This window comes from Corapipo altera, unplaced genomic scaffold (assembly GCF_003945725.1).
Source record: "Corapipo altera isolate COAL_440 unplaced genomic scaffold, ASM394572v1 290, whole genome shotgun sequence".
NCBI classification, from domain to species: domain Eukaryota; kingdom Metazoa; phylum Chordata; class Aves; order Passeriformes; family Pipridae; genus Corapipo; species Corapipo altera.
Window position 1 is genome coordinate 238,349 of NW_020885041.1, and position 22,492 is coordinate 260,840.

General features: G+C 50.3%; 1 protein-coding gene across 2 annotated transcripts in view; it reads left to right on the forward strand.

Moving 5' to 3' along the window:
• SCN8A (sodium voltage-gated channel alpha subunit 8) overlaps window positions 1-22,492 on the forward strand; it is a 50,608-nt gene that overhangs the window by 22,367 nt on the left and 5,749 nt on the right. For both annotated transcript variants that reach the window (XM_027668506.1, XM_027668505.1), the window contains exons 7-23: window positions 1,053-1,274; window positions 1,631-1,694; window positions 2,079-2,220; window positions 2,882-3,088; window positions 3,298-3,585; window positions 4,278-4,637; window positions 6,660-6,795; window positions 8,777-9,015; window positions 9,193-9,366; window positions 10,067-10,423; window positions 11,493-11,963; window positions 12,403-12,520; window positions 13,207-13,361; window positions 13,937-14,110; window positions 17,903-18,025; window positions 21,343-21,627; window positions 22,039-22,092. In XM_027668506.1, coding sequence (XP_027524307.1) covers window positions 1,053-1,274; window positions 1,631-1,694; window positions 2,079-2,220; window positions 2,882-3,088; window positions 3,298-3,585; window positions 4,278-4,637; window positions 6,660-6,795; window positions 8,777-9,015; window positions 9,193-9,366; window positions 10,067-10,423; window positions 11,493-11,963; window positions 12,403-12,520; window positions 13,207-13,361; window positions 13,937-14,110; window positions 17,903-18,025; window positions 21,343-21,627; window positions 22,039-22,092 — 3,569 coding nt within the window. The remainder of the gene's footprint in view (window positions 1-1,052; window positions 1,275-1,630; window positions 1,695-2,078; window positions 2,221-2,881; window positions 3,089-3,297; window positions 3,586-4,277; window positions 4,638-6,659; window positions 6,796-8,776; window positions 9,016-9,192; window positions 9,367-10,066; window positions 10,424-11,492; window positions 11,964-12,402; window positions 12,521-13,206; window positions 13,362-13,936; window positions 14,111-17,902; window positions 18,026-21,342; window positions 21,628-22,038; window positions 22,093-22,492) is intronic.

Here is a 22,492-nt window from a genome sequence, read left to right on the forward strand (position 1 = left end):
TTTTAAAATTGTCCCTCTGTAAGGAATGTATCTGTAACCAATTAAGGAATGTATCTATAACCATGTATTTATGAATCTTTATGTGCCTGACATGGCTCAACCCTCTACTGGTACAGAAGGGGAAGGTTGGAGGGGACCAAGGATTCTGGTCAGGGGTTTATTGTGGGATGTTGTTGTGGCCTCAGCCAGAGCCTTGGATCTGACTGGCCCCAAATCCAGCTGGATCCATGATTTATGTGGTTTTTTTTCCTCCTTCCTCCCTTCACTGCTCATTTATAAGTCATAGAATTATCCTACTAAACACTAGAAAGGCTGATTAAAGGGCCCTAAATCTGTGTGGCTTCTGCCTCCAAAATTCTTGCTAGTTTAGACCTGTTTCCTAAAAATTAGTGCTGAGTTCTTCCTTCCTCCTGGGGGGGGTTCCTCTCACAGACCAGACTGGTTTGAGAAACCAGAAGGATTCTTGGCTTATGCCTGAGTTCACTTTTAGAACTGAGTCTATCAAGGATCCCGAGGGATCCCAAAGCACCAGGTGAAATCCATCCAAATGGAAAATTCAGCTCCCACAGGGGGAAGGGAAGTGCTGGGACAGGGAAGGGAAGTGCTGGGACAGTTCAGATGAGCAGGAGAAACCCAAGGTGGGAGAGTTTAAAGGTGTTTGATCTTAGTGAGGTGTCAGAGCCCGTGCCAGCGAGGGGTTTGTGGCAGCAAATCCCAGTTTTAACATCCCTGTTTGACACCCCCTGTGTGCAGGGCAGAACATCCCTCAGCCTGGCTGCAAAGCTCAGACATTCTCAGGGACAAACAGGGTTTGGGTTTGTTCTGACTGTCCCTCCTTCCCCACAAAACCCCTGAGCTGGTCCCTCCATCCCAGTCTTGGGGCAGCTGGAAAACCCAACCCCACATGGGGATTCTCAGGAGCCCCCCCCCAGTTTGTAGCCAGGATCTTTCCCCCCATGGAGGTGTTAGAAGGTGCTGTATGGTTTGGGATGGATTTGCAGTGTGTTTTCCTGCTGCAGGAGTGATTTCCAGTCTCCTTTCCCTCTCCACAGGCCTGAAGACCATCGTGGGTGCCCTCATCCAGTCGGTGAAGAAGCTGTCGGACGTGATGATCCTGACAGTTTTCTGCCTCAGTGTCTTTGCCCTCATTGGGCTCCAGCTGTTCATGGGCAACCTGAGGAACAAGTGTGTGATTTGGCCAATTAATGTGAACGAGACCTTCCTGGATAACGGCTCCAGGGGCTTCGACTGGGAGGAGTACACCAACAACATGTGTAGGTGTTTCTGAGGCTCCCCAAAACCTCCTTGTTCAGCTCAGGGAGGTGCCCACCATTTCCAGCGTGGTTTGTGGCGCTTTGTGCAGTGAAAACCCCCCATGCCCAGAGAATTTTCAGCTTCTTAGAACCCCATTAGGGTGTTTCTGGTGGGGTTCACCCTTTTAAGGGGTTTGGCTGTGCTCTTTGAACTGAGTATTTTGTCCAAAATGTATTTTTACCAATAAATTTCTCAGCAGGGGATTTGGGGGGGGGGGGGGGGCTCTTGGGTGGAGGGTTTTATGGTGCTGTAGTCTGTTAAATCTTCTACCTCCATATGTATTTACCTGTAACCTCTTCGTTTTCACCCTCTTCAGCAAATTTTTACATCATTCCTGGTGCCGCGGATCCTTTGCTCTGTGGTAACAGCTCGGATGCAGGGTGAGTGTTGACCTTCACTGTTGATGGGTGGCTAATGCTGGCAAAACCTTCCGAATATTCCCTGTCTCTTCCTTGGTTGGTTCTGGTGTTATTTCACCAGCTTTCAATAATTTCTGTCTCTAACTGTGAATGCACTGCTGCTGCAGTGGGTTTTCCACGTCACCTCAGGGGGCAGGTGGTGCCAGTGGCACCGTTTCCCTCTGAATCCAATCTTAGGGATCATCAGAGAAGGGAGAGTGGAGGCTCAGAAATGGGGAACTTGCCTCGTGCTGTCACCTCCCGTTGTTTTTTCATCCTGACCTTCAGCTCTGAAGGCACTTTTGGCCAAAGCTGGTGCCTTTTTGTCCCTCTCCATGCCCTGACCTGGCTGTTGTCCCTCCCCAGCCAATGTCCAGAGGGATACACGTGCATGAAGGCAGGACGGAACCCCAACTACGGCTACACGAGCTTCGACACCTTCAGCTGGGCTTTTCTGGCTTTATTTCGCCTTATGACTCAGGACTTCTGGGAAAACTTGTATCAGCTAGTGAGTAAATGCTTCCCTTCTGCCTCTCACACAGTGAGAATTTGGGGATAAACCAGGAAAGGGGAATGGGAGAAGCTTTGTTTTATTCCTTTTCTCTGAAGGAGAAGCTGCCCAGTGAGGTGTTGGGTTGGAGGAGGAAGGGGATGTTACCTGGCAGCAGGTGCTGGGCTTGGAGTCCAGAAGGGGCTGGTGGGTCCAGCTGAGCTGTGAATTAATTCTGGAGGAACCTCAGCACCCACTGCAGGAGGTGGTGGGAGCCCAGCTCTGCTCACAGGAGGTGCTCAGGCCCTTTGGAGGGCACAGGTCTCCCTTGTGACCTGAGGGTGCTCTGGGGACTTGATGAAGTGGCTTTTTTTCCTCGCTTTGGTTCGTCTTGAGGGAGCCTGAGCCTTGGGTTTCACTCTGTGCCTCTGAACCCCTCTCAGTCTGCACCCACTGGATGTTCCCTCCGGAGGGGAAGGGGGATGTCACCTTTTGTGTTCAACCTGCAGCTTCCAGTGCTCTGCAGGGGAAGTGCTGAGCTTGAAATTCTCAGCACTGCTGGATTTCCTCAGAAGCATTCAGGTCAAGAAGCTCGGGGCCTGCTCACGCGTCGGGTGTCACCCTGAGATCTCCTCCCTTTCCCTCTCCTGATCCCTCTGCCGTTATTTTCCACTCCCAGACCTTACGAGCGGCAGGAAAAACCTACATGATCTTCTTTGTGCTGGTGATCTTCGTGGGGTCCTTCTACCTGGTGAACCTGATCCTGGCTGTGGTGGCCATGGCCTACGAGGAGCAGAACCAGGCGACGCTGGAGGAGGCAGAGCAGAAGGAGGCCGAGTTCAAGGCCATGTTGGAGCAGCTGAAAAAGCAGCAGGAAGAGGCACAGGTGAGAAAGGAAGAAATTCCTCTCTTTGACGGTGGTGGGGCACTGGATTTCCCAGAGGAGCTGTGGGAAGTGTCCCAGGCCAGGTTGGAGCAACCTGGGCTGGACTTGTGCCCACGTGCACTGAGCCAAACTCTTCCTCCAAGCAGGAGATGGAGCATTAATCAGGGAAAGATGTGATTTATTTTCCCTTCTCTTGCCTCCCCCCTCAGGCTGCTGCCATGGTCACCTCGGCTGGGACGGTCTCTGAAGAAGCTGTGGAGGATGATGGTGGGGGGAGGATGTCCCGGAGCTCCTCAGAGATTTCCAAACTCAGTTCCAAGAGCGCCAAGGAGCGTCGGAACAGGAGGAAAAAGCGGAAGGACAAGGAGCTGTCAGAGGGAGATGAGAAGTGTGACACTGAGAAGGTGTTCAAGTCAGAATCCGAGGATGGCATGAGGAGGAAAGCGTTCAGGCTGCCCGATAACAGGCTGGGAAGGAAGTTTTCCATCATGAACCAGGTAGTTTTAACTTCCTTCACTGGTTTTTGTGCTTGCTGGAGGTCAGGATAATGTTCTAGTTTAGATCCTGGTTAGCATGTCCAAGGATCTGCTCACAGCAGAGCAGGAGGACACTTAGGACACTTAGCCCTCACATACACTTCCCCCAGCAGGAATTGTTCCTGAGGGAAGGGAATCCAGCCAGTTAATTCCTGCTCTGAGCCAGCTCAGCCAGCCAGGAGGGAGCAGCTCTCCCAGTGCTGCCAATGAGTGAGGGGTGATGGTCTGTACAGACCTGGAGAGGGGGGAGGAACACGTGGAGGGAGACTATTCACAAGGGCCTGGAGTGTCAGGACAAGGGGGAATGGCCTCCCACTGCCAGAGGGCAGGATTAGGTGGGATATTGGGAAGAAACTGGGATATTGGGAAGAAATTCCTCCCTAGGAGGGTGGGGAGGCCCTGGCACAGGTTGCCCAGAAAAGCTCTGGCTGCCCCATCCCTGGGAATGTCCCAGGCCAGGGGACACTCCCAGGAGTGTCCTGATGTAGTGGAGCAACTGATCGAGTGGGAGGTGTCCCTGCCCGTGGCAGGGGGTGGGAATGAGATGATCTTTAAGGTCCCTTCCACCTCAAACCATCGTGTGAGTCTGTGAAACCACCCCATCCCTTCATCCCCATCCCGCTCACCCCGCTGTCCTCCCCCTTCCCCCCCAGTCTCTCCTCAGCATCCCGGGCTCCCCGTTCCTCTCCCGCCACAACAGCAGGAGCAGCATCTTCAGCTACAAGGGCCGTTTCCGCGACCCGGGCTCGGAGAACGAGTTCGCCGACGACGAGCACAGCACGGTGGAGGAGAGCGAGGGCCGCCGGGACTCGCTGTTCATCCCCATCCGCGGCCGCGACCGGCGCAGCAGCTACAGCGGCTACAGCGGCTACAGCCAGGGCAGCCGCTCCTCCCGCATCTTCCCCGCCCTGCGCCGCAACGTCAAGAGGAACAGCACCGTGGACTGCAACGGCGTCGTGTCCCTCATCGGGGGGCCCCCCTCCAGCATGCCCGGGGGCCGCATCCTGCCCGAGGTCAGAGGGGAGGGGAGGCACGGAACGGCGGGAGGGGGTGCCCGAGATCAGAGCGTGTGGTGGGATCTCCTCCTGTTCCTCTTCTCCTCTTCCTCCTCTCCTCTTCTCCTCTTACTCTTCTCCCTTCTCTTCCTCCTCCTTCTCCTCTTCCTTCTCTCCTCTTCTCTCGCTTTTCCTCCTCTCTTCTTCCTCCTCTCCTCTTCCTTCTCCTCTTCTCCTCCTCCTCCTTCTCCTCTTCCTTCTCTCTTCTTCTCTCCTCTCCTCTTCCTTCTCTCCTCTACTCTTCTCTCCTCTTCCTCCTCTCCTCTTACTTCTGCTCTTCTCCTCTTCCTTCTCCCCTCTTCTCTCCTCTTCCTTCTCTTCTTCCTCTTCCTCCTCCTTTTTCCCTTCCCCTTCCATTCCTCTTCTCCTTCCTCTTTCCCGTCCTCCTTCTCCTCCCCCTCCTCCCTCTCCTCTTTACCCTCTTTTCCCTCTTCCTCCTCCTGGACTGGAGCCCAGTCTGTCCAACCACAGGTGATCCCATCCATCCTCACCAACACCCCGAGCTTCCACTGCCCCTTTCCCTCCTTCCCATCAACAACCCGCCCCCTCCAGCTTCCTTGGAGGAAGAAGGCTTGGAATTGAGTCCTTAATTAAAGGACTAATAATAGCAGGAACCTCAGTGTATTGTTGGGGTGGTTCCTACGGAGCTGCTCAAGGCACAGAAGTGGGAAAAACCAGCCCAGCTCCCAGAGGTTGTTGTGAATGTTCTCCACAGTGAGAGAACAGTGGGGGATTAAAGGGAAATCCAAACAATCTTTTTGCTCTTGCTGAGGTTTGCAAGGGGACCTGTTGGTGAAATAAGGATTCTTCAAACTACTCTTTTTTTAATTGTTGGGTTCTCCTTGACTGTGGCTTTTTGTGATTAGTTGAATGAATTTGTTGTTGAGAAACCTTTTAGTGGATCAGCATTTCAGAATGCAGGAGAGAAACAATGCTCCAGAAATAGAATATCACTTAGTGGGGCACAGATGAATCTGGATTTGATTAAACAACATCATTGGAGAGAGACCTGAGTCAATGGAAAATCTGGTTACTGTGCCTATAAATTCCAAACTATTTTTTAAATTATTTGAGTTTTTGCAGCCTGTTTTACCTTGATTAGTTCTGTTAAGCATCAGTTGCTACCTGGTTTTGTTCTACCCTTGTTACCACGTTTATACAGGGTTTTGCTTCAGTATTTAATCCTCTTTTCTAGCACAGCCTGGATGTGGTGGGAGCAGTAAAACCTGCATGGTGTGGAGAGAAACTCTTAATTAGCCGTTATTTTACTGACTCTATGCAGGGAGAATAAAAGCCCAGTTCTCTGTCAGTGCCCAGGATTTTCTGGGCATTTCCAGAGCAATCCTGGAAAGGGAAACTGAGGTGCCAGCTCTGCCTGGAGGGGAGCAGGGTGATCCTTCCCAGGGTGGAATGAGAGGGGATTTCACATCCCTGGTGTGTTGGAAAAATCAGCTGCATCGTGGGCTGGAGTGGGAGGAATCCCCACGAGCTCTCCAGGATGGGGGCTGAGCTTCTTGCAGCCTAATTTTCAGATGCAGATTTTGAAATAAATGCTGATACTGTTAAGTTATAAACCTTATTAATTTGGGTGGCTCAGATGATGTTGGGGTGGAGTTCACCTCTGACTAAAGGTGTTGGTGAAAGAGTCACTGCCCAGGTGGTTGGTTGGAGCACAGAGAGTAAATTATGTTGTACTGCAGCAGTTCTTTAAAGAACATTTGGAAATGTCCTTTGAAATATAATCCTTAGTTTGTCTAAGGCTGCAAAGCACTGGGCCAGCAGAAATGAGGATCTGAGTTTTGGTTTGACCACTTAGATGTTGTAGGAAAGTGGGAAGGACAACAGGAAATAGAGAAATACAGGATATAGACAATATAGAATATGAAAATATGGAATAAGTACCACCTTTGTGGGCTGAGGGTGTGTAAAAATTCTGGGGAGATTCAAGAGTTTGTATTAACCATCCTCTGCATTTTGCAGGGTACAACTGAAATTGAGATTAGAAAGAAACCTGGTGGGTCTCTCTTGGTCTCCATGGATCAGGTGAACGCGTCCTATGGAAGGAAGGATCGGACCAACAGTGTCATGACCGGGCTGACCAACACCCTTGTCGAGGGTAGGTGTGGTTTGGGGGCTCCAGGGTGACCTTAGAGCCCCTTCCAGTGCCTAAAGGGGCTCCAAGAGAGCTGGAGAGGGACTGGAGGCAAGGGATGGAGGGACAGGACACAGAGAATGGCTTCCCAGTGCCAGAGGGCAGGGTTAGATGGGATATTGGGAAGAAATTCCTCCCTGGGAGGGTGGGGAAGCCCAGGCACAGGTTGCCCAGAGACACTGTGGCTGCCTCACCCCTGGAAGTGTCCCATTCCAGGGTGGAGCAACCTGGGCTAGTGGGAGGTGTCCCTGCCCATGGGAGGGGGTGGATGGGATGAGCTTTAAGGTCCCTTCCAACCCAAACCTCTCTGTGACTCTGTGGTCTGTCAGGGAGCTGCTGAGGGGTGTAGGGTGGGGAGCACAGGCCCCAAATAGATCAGTTTGGGGCTGGGAGCACCTGGCGGATTCCCTGCGGATTTATGGAATTCAGCTCCCCCTGCCTTCAGGCAGTTCGTGTTCATGCACTGGGTTTTGCCTAAACCTGCTCCTTTTCAGTCATTATTGAGGCAGAAGTGTTCATTAGGCTTTATTTTACTTAGTTTTGCCCCTGAATTACAGAGAGGTGGAAGAAAAGGCAGCAAAGAACTGTAACTTTACAATAATTAGAATGCACAGGTCAGAGGAGTGAGACAACGTCTGCTCCAGGTGATCTGTTCTGGGCCATCCTCCAGGGCCTGGAGAGACCCTCTTTTGCTGCAGTCCATGGGAGAAAAGGGCTGGAGCCACCCTGAGAGCTGCAGTGTGACAGCTGTCAGAAGGGAAAGGGGCTGCTGGCTGATGGGAATTCTGGAATGGACAGCACATGGAGCTGCGACTTCCAAATATGTTATGCAGGAACCAGCAAGAATTTCTGAGCAGCAGCCACATGAGGTTGATGATCTCAAATTCCTGCTGTCTCCTGCAATAAAATTGTATGAAAACTAAATATACTTAGAAACAGAGCAGGGTTCTGCTGCCGCTTCCCTCCTGCGCAACCGCCCACGGGCTCCAGAGCCACGGGCCTCCTTTTAACTTCCCAAATTCCAAGGCAACTAAATACTAAGCAACCAGAGAACCAATGGGAAGGAGAGCACAGTGGTCCTTTCCCTCTACCCATGAGAAATAAAAGTTGAGCATTCACAGCTTCACAGCCTGACTGGAACCACAGCAAGTCAACAAATAGAGGGCGGAACTCCTCAGTTGGATTCCCTCCTTCCCTCTCCCCCCAAGCACTTGAAATGAGGCAGTGTAAAAAAAAAATAAAAATAAAAGATGGACACGGCATCGTGTTTGATTTCTGTAAATGGATGTGGTTTGTCTTAATCAGGTTATTCCTGCTGAAAATCCTTTGCAGCATTATGTCATCTCTTTCCTCTTTTAGACCAGGGCCGCGTTCAGCACAGAATTCATCTCAGTTATTTAAAAACTGGCACCAAAGGCAGTTTAGAATCTGTAACTTTGGTTTAAACTCTTTTACCTTGATCGGTTCTGAGTTAAATATAGCCCCTCATTTGGAGTAATTTGCATTGAATCATAAAGCTCAGGTGGAGCTCAGGGTTAGAGCTGCAGGTTTGGTGACCTGGGGCAGGGGTCGTGCAGCTCTTGTGCAGGGGCAGAGGAGGAGTCAGTGACACTCAGTATGATCATAAAATTATGGAATCCCAGAATCCCTGAGGTTGGAAAACCCCTCCAAAACCCCACCTTGTCCCCCAGCCCAGAGCACTGAGTGCCACATCCAGTCCTTCCTTGGACACCTCCAGGGGTGAGGACTCCACCACCTCCCTGGGCAGCCCCTTCCAAGGCCTGACCACCCTTTCCATGAAGAAATTCCTCCTGATGTCCAACCTGTCCCAAAACTTGACCCAACTCTTCTGTCGTGGCCGTGGTCCTGAGATTCATGGCTTTGTAACTCTTTGTCTTCAGCCTCAGAGGTGAAGCCTGACCCCTGTTTTGTTTTGTACCCGTAGAGCTGGAGGAGTCCCAGAGGAAGTGTCCCCCTTGCTGGTACAAATTTGCCAACACGTTCCTGATCTGGGAGTGCCACCCGTACTGGATGAAGCTGAAGGAGATCGTGAACCTGATCGTCATGGATCCCTTCGTTGACTTGGCCATCACCATCTGCATCGTGCTGAACACGCTGTTCATGGCCATGGAGCACCACCCCATGACCCCCCAGTTTGAGCACGTGCTCTCCGTAGGAAATCTGGTAAGGGAGAGGTGGGAAACGCTCCCCCTGGATCTGCTCCTGCTGTGCCATGCAGAGCTTGTTGATACAGACTTAAACTTAGAACAAATTGCACCATCAGGATTTAGCCTGAGGATCAAAACACTAACAAAAGCCACTCTTTGCCTGTTCTTTGTCTGTCTCTCCTCCCCACTCCAGGTTTTCACGGGGATTTTCACGGCAGAAATGTTCCTGAAGCTCATTGCCATGGATCCCTACTATTATTTCCAGGAGGGCTGGAACATCTTTGATGGGTTTATTGTCTCCCTCAGTTTGATGGAGCTGAGCCTGGCGGATGTGGAAGGACTTTCCGTGCTGCGATCTTTCCGATTGGTATTCCAAGTTCCAGCTCTTTTCCAGTGTTACTGTCATGGGACTACTAGGAAGCTTAGAGTCCCAGAGTCATGGAATATCCTGAGTTGGAAGGGATCATCCAGTCCAATTCCTGGCCCTGCTCAGGACACCCCAACAATCCCACCCTGTCCCTCAGAGTGTTGTCCAAATGTTCCTGGAGCTCTGGCAACCTTTGGGACCGTACCCACTGCCCTGGGGATCCTGGTCAGTGCCCAACCACCCTAATATCCAACCTGACCCTCCCCTGACACAGCTCCAGCCGTTCCCTTTACATGAGGAATGTTTCCTGTGTGCATGAGAAAAGGGAAAATCCACTTTTTTCTGGGTTTAGGGAGGACAGCAACGAAATGGTGCCATTTTTGTGGCCCCTTCTTACTTTACAACTTCCCTTTTCAAGCTCTGACTGACAGCTCGTTGCATTTGGGCAGGGAAGGGTGACTTTTCCTTGGGGAAGGGAGATCCGTGTGTATGGGGTGACTAAGTGCAGAACACACAAGCCCAAATTCCAAGAGAGGTTAAACATTCCCTGCTCCCACCAACCCCGGTGGCAGGAACGTGGGCTCATCTTTGCATAAAATACAAGCTGGTTGTTTTTCAGGCAGTTCTGCCTGATTTTCCTCGTTTTTTTAAGATGAAACTCAGTGTCTTTTTGTTTGTTTGTTTGTTTGTTTTTAAATAGCTGAGAGTCTTCAAACTGGCCAAGTCCTGGCCCACTCTGAACATGCTGATAAAAATCATCGGTAACTCAGTGGGTGCCTTGGGGAACTTGACCCTGGTGTTGGCCATCATCGTGTTCATCTTCGCCGTGGTGGGGATGCAGCTCTTTGGCAAAAGCTACAAGGAGTGTGTCTGCAAGATCAGTCAGGAGTGTGAGCTACCCCGCTGGCACATGCACGATTTCTTCCACTCCTTCCTTATTGTCTTCCGTGTGTTGTGTGGGGAATGGATTGAGACCATGTGGGATTGTATGGAAGTGGCAGGACAGGCCATGTGCTTGATTGTCTTCATGATGGTCATGGTCATCGGAAATTTAGTGGTCAGTAAATGGTTACCTGATGGGCTTTCTTGGTTGCCTCTGGGTAGGGTAGAGCTCGGGGAGACCACAGGACGAGGGAGTGGTGATTTGTGAGTCTGTTCCTGCTCTGTTGGGGTCCTTCACGGCCTCTGACTATGAACAGTCCTGTGGGCTTTGGTAGCACAATATTCTTTGCTTGGTGAGGGCCTTAAACAGTTGCCCACAAATCAAACATCCAAACAAACCCTCAGCCCAAGGGGACAGACCCACACCTGGCCCGAGGAGTAAAAGAAGCTTAAAAGAAGCAGAACCTGGGGTTTTAATAGCCGGGAAATGAAATAATTTGGTGTTCAGGGGAAGGCCCTGGAGTGCTAAAACGAGGTTGGAAGTGTCTTCTAAAAACCTGCCCACTGGCTCAGTCATGAGGTGCTGTCGTGTGCAGGAATGGGCTGTGGAGCTGCACGGCCCGTTGTGTGGGAGGCTGGGCTAGATCATGATGGTTCCTTCTGGCCTTAAATTTTGTGAGGAAAAACCTGTGGAGGAAAACTGTGAGCAAGAATGAAGTCACATGAACGGTCCCAAGCCGTCCAAGTGGTGGTGGGAGCTCTCTCTGGGAGGACCCGTCTTGCCAAGGGGTTTTGGCAAAATAAGTGTTGGGGTTTGTCACTGGATGTGGGCAAGGAAACAGAGCCAGGAGGGATCACTCAGAATGCCAAGATTTGGCCCTTTTTTTTTTTTGAGCCAGGGATGGGTCTAAACCAGTAAGGCTGAATTTAAATCCCTTGGGTGGTGGCTGCTGCTTCAGTCCCTCTCTGACATCTGCAGCCTGGAGCCTGCAAGGGGCTCCATGTCAGGGACTCCTGTACCTGCACAGACCCCTGGGACCCCTCAGAGCCCTGTGCTGCACTGGGGTCCCCCGTTCAGGGGACGTCTTGCAGGGTCAGGGTCTCGTTCCTTGAGCCCTGGGCACCTCAGGAGGCCTGTGGGACACCAGAGCTCATCCTCAGTGGTGTTTGGAGACAAAGCAGGACTTGGGTCCTTTGGGAACACACCCCCGTGTGTCAGCCCAGCATCACCTCTTCCCTTCCAGGTGCTGAACCTGTTCTTGGCCTTGTTGCTGAGCTCCTTCAGCGCAGACAACTTGGCAGCCACGGACGACGACGGGGAGATGAACAACCTGCAGATCTCGGTGATCCGCATCAAGAAGGGCATCGCCTGGACCAAGGCGAAGGTGCGGGAGTTCATGCACACCCACTTCAAGCAGAGGGAGGCGGACGAGGTGAAGCCCCTGGACGAGCTGTACGACAAGAAGGTGAACTGCATCGCCAACCACACCGGGGCCGACATCAACAGGGACATCGACTTCCAGAAGAACGGCAACGGCACCACGAGCGGCATCGGCAGCAGCGTGGAGAAGTACATCATCGACGAGGACCACATGTCCTTCATCAACAACCCCAACCTCACCGTGCGCGTCCCCATCGCCGTGGGCGAGTCGGATTTCGAGAACCTCAACACGGAGGATTTCAGCAGCGACACGGACCCCGACGGCAGCAAAGAGGTGGGGTGTTTTTTGGGGGGGGTAGGGAAGGGCTGGAGGTTCACTCAGGTCATTTGGCCTGCTGGGAGGGAGAACTGGGTGGTTCCAGCACAAAATCTCTGCTGTCTTTGTACTGAGGGCAGAAGTTCCTTGTGACTCTGTGGAAAGCCACAAATACTCATAAAATGTGTAGAATAGAGTCACAGAATGGCCTGGGTGGGTCAGGACCTCAAAGATCATCTAGTTCCAACTCCCCTGCCATGGACAGGGACACCTTTCATCATATCACTGCTTAATCCTGTCTGTCCTGTTGACATGAGGTGTAAGGTGGGTCAGGATCTCGAGGAAACAACTTTCACTCCAGTAAATGTGGTGAACAAACTGTGGCTGAACCGTCGGGAAGGTCCATTATTTGTTGGGAACTGGTTGTTGATTGGGTGGGGGTTTGTCTTGTGTTCAGAAACTCGATGACACCAGCTCCTCTGAGGGCAGCACCATTGATATAAAGCCTGAGGTGGAAGAAGTCCCTGTGGAGGCACCGGAGGAGTACCTGGACCCTGATGCCTGTTTCACAGAAGGTGAGCTCTGGGGGAAGGAAAAGGTCTCTGAGCTGTCCTGGGGACTGATCTGCTGTAAGCTCACCTCAGGGTTAGGCCAGCCCAGATCAGGGCTGGCTCTCAGCTTATTTTGAGACCTTCCACTATCCCAGATTTCTCCAAGCTCTGTCCAACCTGGCCTTGGACACTTCCAGGGATGGGGCAGCCACAGCTTCTCTGGGCAACCTGTGCCAGGCCTCCCCACCCTCCCAGGGAGGAATTTCTAAAGAATGACAGATGACCTGCAGTAGAACAGATGGTTTTTGTACAGCTGGTGCCTTGAGTGCTCAGAAGCAGAGTACTTTTCCCCTCCTGTCTCTGGCCTCAATGTCTTTCAGCAGCTGATCCATTGCAGGTATTCCCATGGCAAAGATGCTTTAAATGGTTCAAGGTTATTTTATCAGCAAGTTTTCCATTCGTCCCCTCAAGTGCCTGGACCTCCCCGAGCAGAACGAGCTGATCTGTTCCCAAACTGGTGTTAATTCGGGTGCCCGGGGCACGGGGGTGATGAAACGATCCCCAAAATCCTCAGGAACGCAGGATTCGAACTGAAACCCCTCGTGTTTGGTGTTGGTGGCATCCAAAACTGCTCCTTGAGGGCGAGAATGTCCTGTTCCTGCCTGGAATGCTGCGTTCCCTGAGCCCCCTGTGCCCTGTCCCCCCCGCAGGGTGCATGCAGCGCTGCAAGTGCTGCCAGGTCAACATCGAGGAAGGGCTGGGCAAGTCGTGGTGGACCTTGAGGAAAACCTGTTTCCTGATCGTGGAGCACAATTGGTTTGAGACTTTCATCATCTTCATGATCCTCCTGAGCAGTGGAGCTCTGGTGAGTACAGGCTGTGGAGCTCGGGGTGGGTTGAGCTCGGGGTGTCCAACTGTGCATAGGAAATGTGGGGGAAAAGCAAACTGGGGGGGTTCTTACCTGGAGAACAGCACAGCTCCTTCAGGGTACTGTACAAAAGCCTTTATTGAAGAGTTCAGTTAAGTTTAAATTAAGAACCAAACCTTAAAGCCTGCAAATCTGGGTCCTGCTCATCATGAGGATTTGGGGCGAGGTCAGCCTGTATCTAAGTCCAATTTCACAGAATCACAAAATCCAGGAATCACTGAGGTGGGAAAAGCCCTCCGGGATCATTGAGTGCAACCTGTGACCAGGAATTTCCATTTTTTGGGGGGTTGTGGTTTTTTTTTTATTTTTGGTTTAGTGTTTGCAGCATTTCAACTACTCGAGCAGATAAAATTCACCGTGTAAGAAACATAATTCATTTTACTATGTATGACATATATTTTATATTTATAATATATATTTAACTGAGTGTCATTTGAATAAGCTTCTGGATAACAACATGAGACTGTGGAATAAATCCCATGGAATGACACGAGCTCCTGGTTGTTCCCCAGGCTTTTGAGGATATTTACATAGAGCAGAGGAAAACCATCAGGACCATCCTGGAATATGCAGACAAGGTCTTCACCTACATCTTCATCCTGGAGATGCTGCTCAAGTGGTGTGCCTATGGATTTGTGAAGTTCTTCACCAACGCCTGGTGCTGGCTGGATTTCCTCATTGTGGCTGTATGTATCCTCTCCTCCTTATTCCTGCTTGGAAAAAAACGTGGTGGGGAATGTTTCCTCCCGAGATCCATCCCAACTGAATCCCAGATTTAATGAGGATTCGGTGCCAGATATCTGTGAGTTTTGCAAACCAAGGGTCAAACCCTTGAGCCCTTTGGGGGTTTCCAGTGCAACTGTGGGATTTCTGCCCTGCAGAGGCCGAGGTTTTCCAGCCCTTGGCTCTTCTGCTCAGCTGGAGACAGGATTTCTAGGAGACCTGCCCACGTGTGGAGCTGCTGGAAGGTGTCACCAGATGTGATATTCCAAGGAATGGCATTCCCTGTAATCATTTTCTTGTGTTATTAACAACAAGGGGGTGATGAGGCAAAATCTCCCCAGTCCCCGAGGTCTGTTCCAAACTGGGAGCGTGTTTTTGGGAGGATCTCAATACTTTGAAAGCTTTCCCATGCAAAATGAAGTTCAACATCATTCTTCTTTGGTTCAAAATATCTAATTTAGCCCAGGGAAGAGAAGGCAGGACCACATGAAAGCAGGAGGACAGAGAAGAGGTCAGAGCAGGAGTGAGGGACACGGTTGGTCAGGATAGATCAGCCCTGGAATCCCCTGCAGGACACCTTGGGAGGGAGGATAAAGGGGAGAATTGAAACAGGGAGAAGAACTTTGAGAATTAGAAGGAGAAAGACAACAGAGTGAAGTTTTAGCAATAGGTTTGGCTCTGAAGCACAGCAAGGGAGTTTAAAATAAATGGAATTTATGGTGTCCAGAGCGGCAGGAAATTATGAAATTGAGTAGGACTGGAGCTCCAAAGAATTGCAAAACCAGGAACTTTGGAATTCCAAGTGCTTGGATTCTTTTAGAGCATTTCAGCACATCCAGCTGGGAATCAGTGGCCACAGTGAAAACCCCAAGAGCCAGTGCTTTAAAAAAGAATTCACAGTTTTTCCAAGCTTCTCCCTTGGAACATTCTGTGTATGATTCAGTTGCTGCTCAGCACCATTTATCGCTCTGGAAATATTCCTGAGTAGGTGGAGGAACTATGCTTGGAATTCAGGGGCAGAAGTGACTCAAACTCCACGTTTCCTGTGGAAAACTGAAATTTTAAATTGCTTTTTTTTTTCTACAAAGTCCTCTCTTGATGCCCTTTAACACCTTTCCTTGGGCACATCTGCACGTTGTAAGTCTTATTTTCTGACAGTAACCCTGGATCTCTCTCACTGCCTGGAGGTGAGGTACAAGTTTAATTCCAGCTGTTGGGAATGAAGTGCAGTTTAATGGGCAGATGTGGTCCCAGTTTAATTTCCTTCCATCTGGTGGAGGAAAGATCAGGAACTTCCCAGGCAGGCAACACGTGCATGGGGAGGGAAGAAGGATCCAGAATTCCCAGGGCTTTAGGAGGAATTCCTTTTGCCCCGTGGTGTCTCAGGCAGGAGAACTGCACATTTGTCTCTACAAAGAGTCTGAAGTGGGACTTTTGAGATGCCAAAATGTCCCTTGATGAAATCTGGGCTATGCCTCGTGTCCTGTGTCTGTTAAATCACGGGTTTTTCCCCCCAAATTTTGGGATGTGGCGTGGATGGGGTTGGAGTGAGTCAGGACAGCAGGGAATGAGCCTTTGCACCCTAACAAAGCTCTTGGCTGTTATTTTGCAGGTTGGTAGCATTGTCCAATCCCCTCCTCCTCCTCCTCAGCCCCAAAGCTTCCTGGGTGTGTTTGTGAAGACTTTTTTCTGGGTAATAATGAAGGATTCTGCTTTTCAGTCACTCTGGGATTCCCTTTGTCCGACCTCGTGCCTGCTCTGTCTTCCCTTGGAATGTCCCCAGGGAATAACCCTGGGAGCTCAAACAGCCTTTTTCTCACATGGTCTTAGTGTCCTGCTCGGGAGTGAGGTGTTATCCCGAGGGGAAGAAGCTTTAAAAATGGGGATTCAGTGAAGTCTGTGCCCTGTGTTCATGGAATCATGGAATCATGGAATGGTTTGGCTTGGAAGGGACCTTAAAGCTCATCCCATTCCACCCCCTGCCACAGGCAGGGACACCTTCCACTAGGTCAGGTTGCTCAGAGCTCCATCCAGCCTTGAACACTTCCAGGGTGGGGCATTCCAGTGTTATTCCAGGGTAGATAGACCACACCTCCAAATCCATTGGATTTTGATAGTTGGGTCCCGGATTTTAGCGTGCCAAGGGCTCAGTCTCATTCTGAGAGGGCTGATTGTCCTTCAAAAGGCTTTGTTAGAATTTTTGGGACACCCCTGGGATCTCTGCTGGAACCTTTGGGACACTCCTGGGCCTGGGTTTAATCAGTGGGATTTAAGATCAGATGGAAAGACCAGAGAGCTGTTTGGCCACATTTTGTAGCCACTTATTTTTTGGGGCACATATCACAGAATTGTGGAATGGTTTGGGTTGGAAGGGGCCTTAAACATCACCTAATTCCAAGTCCTTTCCAGAGCAGGGACACTTTTCAAATGAAGGTGGGAAAAGCATGTGCACCAAATAAGATGAAATCTCAGTTCTCCCATGTGGTTCTGAAATTTCCCTGGAATATGTGTGGAATAAGAATCATCCTTATGATTGATGTCACGTTATTATCCCAAAATCCCTTTTAAAAAAGAATGGTACAGGGGAAGTGTCCTGTTCTGAAAATGCAGCTCAACCCCCCCCCCCCACCTGTTCCAGGGGGAGTTCTCGTGTTTTTCTGTTATTTGTTGCTCTATATTGGTGTCTTTTTATTCCTTAAAAAAGGTTGGAATATCTGTCTCTTATCTGTGTCTGTGTGGCAGCAGCAAAAATGGGAATAGTGGATGGTGTCTGGAGCTGTTTACATGTGGCCAAGTCGCTTCTGGGACTTGGTGGGTTTAAGGATATTTTGATAATTCCCACCTGCAGAGCCTAAATGTGACTCCAGGCTGATAAACAGGTTGTCTTTGCCGTTGGAAAAGCGTTGGGAAGTGGATCTGAAAGCTGAGTGATGGTTCAGTGTGTGAGTCCGAGCAGCCACCTGTGTGGAAAACGGGCACGTCCGCCCTCGTCCTGCCTTGGGGACAGTCCCGGGGTGACAGGCACAGTCCCAGGGGTGACAGGGACAGTCCCAAGGGTCACTGGGACTTGGGGCAGGCAGAAAGCACAGTTGGAGTGTGCGACAGGCAGGAAGAACTCCCCAATCCCTGGGATTTCAGGCAGGAGCAGCCGGAGCAGGAGCCGGAGCGGCCCCGGCGGGGTCAGCGCTCGGGTTCCCCGGAGTTGTTTGTTCAGTCCTGGCTGAGGTGGGAGAGGCCTCACCTGTGAGAGCTGGGCCCGGGTGTGCAGTGAGTGTATTTATCTGTATTCTTTCCCATAGGTACCTTTAACATTTGTCTGGCTTAAATTTCATGGGCGCCGCCGGGATCCCGCTGCCGGTGCAGGGCGAGGGTAAGGCTTTTGTCCTCGTTTGGGCTCTTCCTTCCAAACAGCCCCCTCTCCGTGTGTGTCTCTGCCTCTCTCTCACTGATCTCTCCCCTCTGTTCTTTTCTCAGCCTCATTATTTCCTTCCAGGTCGGTTCAGTCAAGTGAAGTAGGCAGCTGGTGTCATGGCTTCGGTATTTGGGGCGGCCCAGGTGGCTCCTGGGCTGGGCAATCAGGGTTAGGGGATCCAATCTAACAGTCTGGAACCTTTTTTTTCCTTTCTTTTTTTTTTTTTCTTCTTTTTTTTTTCTTTCTTTTTTCTTTCTTTTTCTTCTTTTTTATTTTTCTCCTTCTTTTTTTTTTTTTTTTTCTGTTTTGTTTTTCCTCTGTTTTGTTTCTATTTTCTGTGTAGGTCTCTTTAGTCAGCCTTATAGCTAATGCCCTGGGCTACTCGGAACTAGGTGCCATAAAGTCCCTTAGGACACTAAGAGCCTTGAGGCCTTTAAGAGCGTTGTCCCGATTTGAGGGGATGAGGGTAAGATTCCATTAGCAGCTGATCCTTCTGCATGCCCGTGGAGCGGTTTCTTTTTAAAAAGCATGCTAGAACCGATCAAAACCGGTGGGATAAAAAATTCCAAACAGAATCATGATGCAGCTGCTGACTCTGATCACCTCTACGTGGATGCCCCCTCACCCCTGCCCACCGCTGCACCCTCCCCTCTAACCAAGGGAGATGCATAAAAGCTGCCTCATTAACATTAATTACTGGCCCAACCCACCTGCCATTCGTAGCCGATGTTGACACTTGGCTGTTCTCATTTGGCCTGGCTTTGACCTCGAGCATCCGAGGGGCTTCTCAGCTGGAACTTTTCCGGTCTAGGGAGAATCACCAGGTGCAAAGAAGCAGAACTGGAACCACCTCAGGGTCTCCAGAACCCTCCGAGCGTTGGCTGTCGGTGGAATTGGACTGAAAGACTCTGGGCTTGAGGGGGTTTGACAAAAAAAGCAATTTGGCTGCCAGGGGGAAAAGGCTGCTGCCTCTCGGGGGTCACTGCAGGAAGGGACTGGGGGGAGCTCAGCTGGTTGAAAACTTTGGTTTCATTCCTCTTGTTGCACCTTGTTGTTCTCGGTCCAGTCTGGTGGCGACTGGCAGCCTTGTCTGGTAGTGAAGCTTTTCCTTTCCACCCCCTCCCTTTTTCCATGCTTTTTGGTCCCTGTCCTGTCGCTGTGGAACCAGAATGAAGCACAAGCAAAGCATTGAACTTATCAAGCTTTCCTCAAATTGGAACCACTCCCTTGGGGATGTCAATTATTGCAGTGTCTCACTGCTTTGCCACTAATATTCTGTATTTTGGTGCCTTTTTTTTTCCCTAATTGGGATTGAAATAGTCTCCTATGAACACACAAAAAAAAAAATTATTGCATAGTAGAAAAATGAAGCAAAGGGTGTTTTGTATTAATGGGTTTCCCAGGTGATCTTAGAACAGTAATGTGGGTTTTGTGCTAAATCCCAGTTAGCTCATAATCAGTGATATTACAGGAGATAAAATTATGCATTTTAAATGAAAAGGGAAGGGAAGAGCAGTCACTGTTTTACTTCAGGGTCTGATTGGAGCAATTCCACCGGGATCCTTCTGCTCTTTGGATTTGCTGTAGTGTAACTGAGCCCAAAATCCAGTGTGAGAGGGGCACTGAGCTGAGCAGGGATCCTCAAATTCCCTAGGAAGTGACAGAAATACACGAGATCCAAACCCAAAGAGGAGTGTTTCTTCCCTAAGGCCTTACCCTGCTGTTATTTCTTTGTGTCATTGGCTTAATCCTAAATTTGATTGTGTGATAACGGCACAAAGGGTGAAAACTTTCCCTGGACACAAAGGCAGAGCTTTTGCTGGGCTGGGTTCAGGTCCCACCCAAGAGTTTGATCACAAAGAACAGGCCCAGCACTAGACCTGGGGGCATTAAAGCCATATTTAAGCCGTGCTGGAGAGAAGATTTCTGATGCACAGTCAGGAAATGCTCATCCTGAAAATGGGGGGGGTTCACTGCAGCAGAATTGGTAGTTACAGCTTAGCCCTGTTAGGTACCCAAACCCAATCATTTCTCCTTTGTTTCGACCTGAAGACAAGTGTCCCTGCCCCATCCAAGCAGACCAGTTCCTCTGAGCCAGAGAACACAGGTCTGAAATGCCTTTGTAAAGGAGACCCAAACTGGAGTTCTTTGCTTTTCTCTCCTCCATGACAATCTGCTTTTCCAGGGGCTTGCTCTGCTCTGGGCTCAGTCAGGGAGTTTGACAGTGGTGCTGTGGGATGTGCATGTGTTCTTGTCAGTCTGCACACAAAAGCCATGTTCCTCCTCTCCCACCTCTTGGAAAGCTCTGTCAATTTAAACAACTCTCAGTGACCATATTTCAGGGGGATTTCACCCTTTTCTCACTTCCGGTGAGAACTGGAATAAACCAATTTATAGATGGGAGGATCTGACCCAAAAAGCCCCCCCTGGTGTTGGTGTCCAGCAGCTGAACATCCTGTTGGGATGAAGGGAGAATGAGAGCAAAGGCTGGACCCTCCCCCGTGCCTTCAGCCCTCCCTGGGTGCAGTGATGAATCCATGACATGATTTAACAGTTGGAGTGGGAGACTCTAAATCACCACGGGCTTCAATTTTCCTCCAGAATGGCCTGACTTGGAAAGGACCTTAAAGATCATCCACTCCCAACCCCCTGCCATGGGCAGGGACACCTTCCACTAGTCCAAGTTGCTCCAAGCCCTGTCCAAGCCTCTCCCTGAACTGCTGTGAGGGGGACAGGGGTTTGCTGCAGCACTTGCTGTGTGTGGTGGTGGCATCCAGCAAAGGGATGTTGTAGGAGCAGAGAGGGGACCAGGACCAGCTGTGGTTCAGGTGCTGCCACCTGAGAACCCCCAAACCCCTGTGCAGCTGAGTCAAAACTCAGGCGAAGGGGTAACAACAGTTTAGGTTCTCTTCATCTATTAAAGGAATCTAAATTAGGAGATCATAATAAAAGATTTAATATCCTGCTGACCTACCTCTATTAAAAGCCTCAGAGCTTACATTTGGTCGTGTGGTGGCCAGGGATGCTCAGGGACACGGTGCTCCCAAACTGGGAGAGGCTAAAATTAGGCGACGGTGGGAGAGCCGAGCTCCCACAAAACCCATCCTCGTTCCCACCCCGTTTGTGCTGCTGTTTGGAGGAAGGAACATGGCTTTTCTGTCTCCTCGAGCCTGCCCAGCTGCATGCTCAGCTATATCTGCCTGGGGCAACATGACTGGCCTTGCTTTTAGTCACAATATGATCTTGGTGTTACTCAGTGTGACCAGAGCGATGCCGGGCTTGGTCCTGTCCCCCCCTGGCCCTGGGTGGGAGCAGGATCAGGCTCCGGAGTGAAAACAGCCTTGTTTGAACGTGGGGAATGGCCGGAGGGGCCACTGGCTGATAAAAAACCCATGGAATCCACGAGCAAAAGTGTCCTCCTCACACTTGGCTCTGGAGAAAATTCCAGCTAGGAGCCTGTTTGTTCCGACAGAGTCTGAGCACACCCACTCCCCTTCCTCCCTAAAATAACATTAAATAATCATTGTTTAACCGAAGAACAACTGCTCCAAAGTTGAACTCTGTCCATCCAACAACCTGGCCTGTTTTATCCTGAAAACAGAGCTTCCCCGGGTGACTTTGGAGCGGAATTTGTCACGGCTTGGAATAAGTTCACTGCCGGCTCCTGTGCCGGTGTGTCAGTGGCCCGACCCCTGTTCCCCCCCCAAAAACAGCTGTACTGATGCTCGCTGTCTCCTGCCTCGTGTTTTATACTGAAACTTTTTCCCACCCCTTCCAACACAGGTGGTTGTCAACGCCTTGGTTGGCGCTATCCCTTCCATTATGAATGTCTTGTTGGTCTGCCTTATCTTCTGGCTGATTTTCAGCATTATGGGGGTTAACCTGTTTGCCGGGAAATATCATTACTGCTTTAATGAAACAGCTGAGCACCGCTTTGAGATAGATGTTGTTAACAACAAGACAGAGTGCGAGGCTCTGATGCCACCCAACTCCACGGAGATCCGGTGGAAGAACGTGAAAATTAACTTTGACAACGTTGGGGCAGGATATCTGGCTCTCCTGCAAGTTGTGAGTTTGGCCTTTCACTGTTCTTTTAACTGGGGACTACAAACTGCTCCCGATGGGTTTCTAAATGCTTCCCTCTCTCCGTGAAATACGGAGTCCCCCTCAGCCCCCCTTGGGTTTGGGGCTGCAATAAAAAACCCATTTTATCTTTCCTCCCTTTCCCAGTGTTTGGGTCTCCCCCCACAGCAAAGGGGCCCCAGGTCTGTCCACTTGCACTTGGCCTTGTTGGACCTCATGAGGTTCCCATGGACCAACTTCTTGACTTATTTCACTTAAATCAAAAGAGAAGTAGTGTTAAACTTCACTATACAGGGCCATCAAGAGGGCCAAGGAGTCCTTGAGCTGGCTCAGGTCAGGCTTGTTCTTGTATTTTGGGTGAATTTTGTCTCAGAGAACGTGTGTTTTCTTTGCCAGGCTACATTCAAGGGCTGGATGGACATCATGTATGCAGCAGTAGATTCCAGAAAGGTAAGATCCCAATCTCCCCTCCCCATATTTCACTCTGCTCTTCTGCTGTGGTAAAAATCAGGAAAATTGCAGAGCTGTGCTTGTAGCATGTTTTTAATGCTGGGATTGTTTTGTTTGCTCTGTTGCTCTGATGAGTTAAAAGATGCTGAAGGAAATCCCAAAAAAGGGCAGGTTCTGCCAGTTGCTTTTTTTGTTCTACTCCTCCTGGAGTAGAAGTACAGTGAAGGAAATAATACAATTATAGATTTAATCATCAGAGTAAATTATGGGGAGGAATTAGCCAGAAGATCCCCCATGAACCTGTGCCTGCAAGGGAGCATTGGTGTGAATCCAGGTTTGGAATTGTGTCTGGGTTGGAGTCGTTCCTCAGGCACTTTTCTGGTTCTTGCCTGCTGGAATC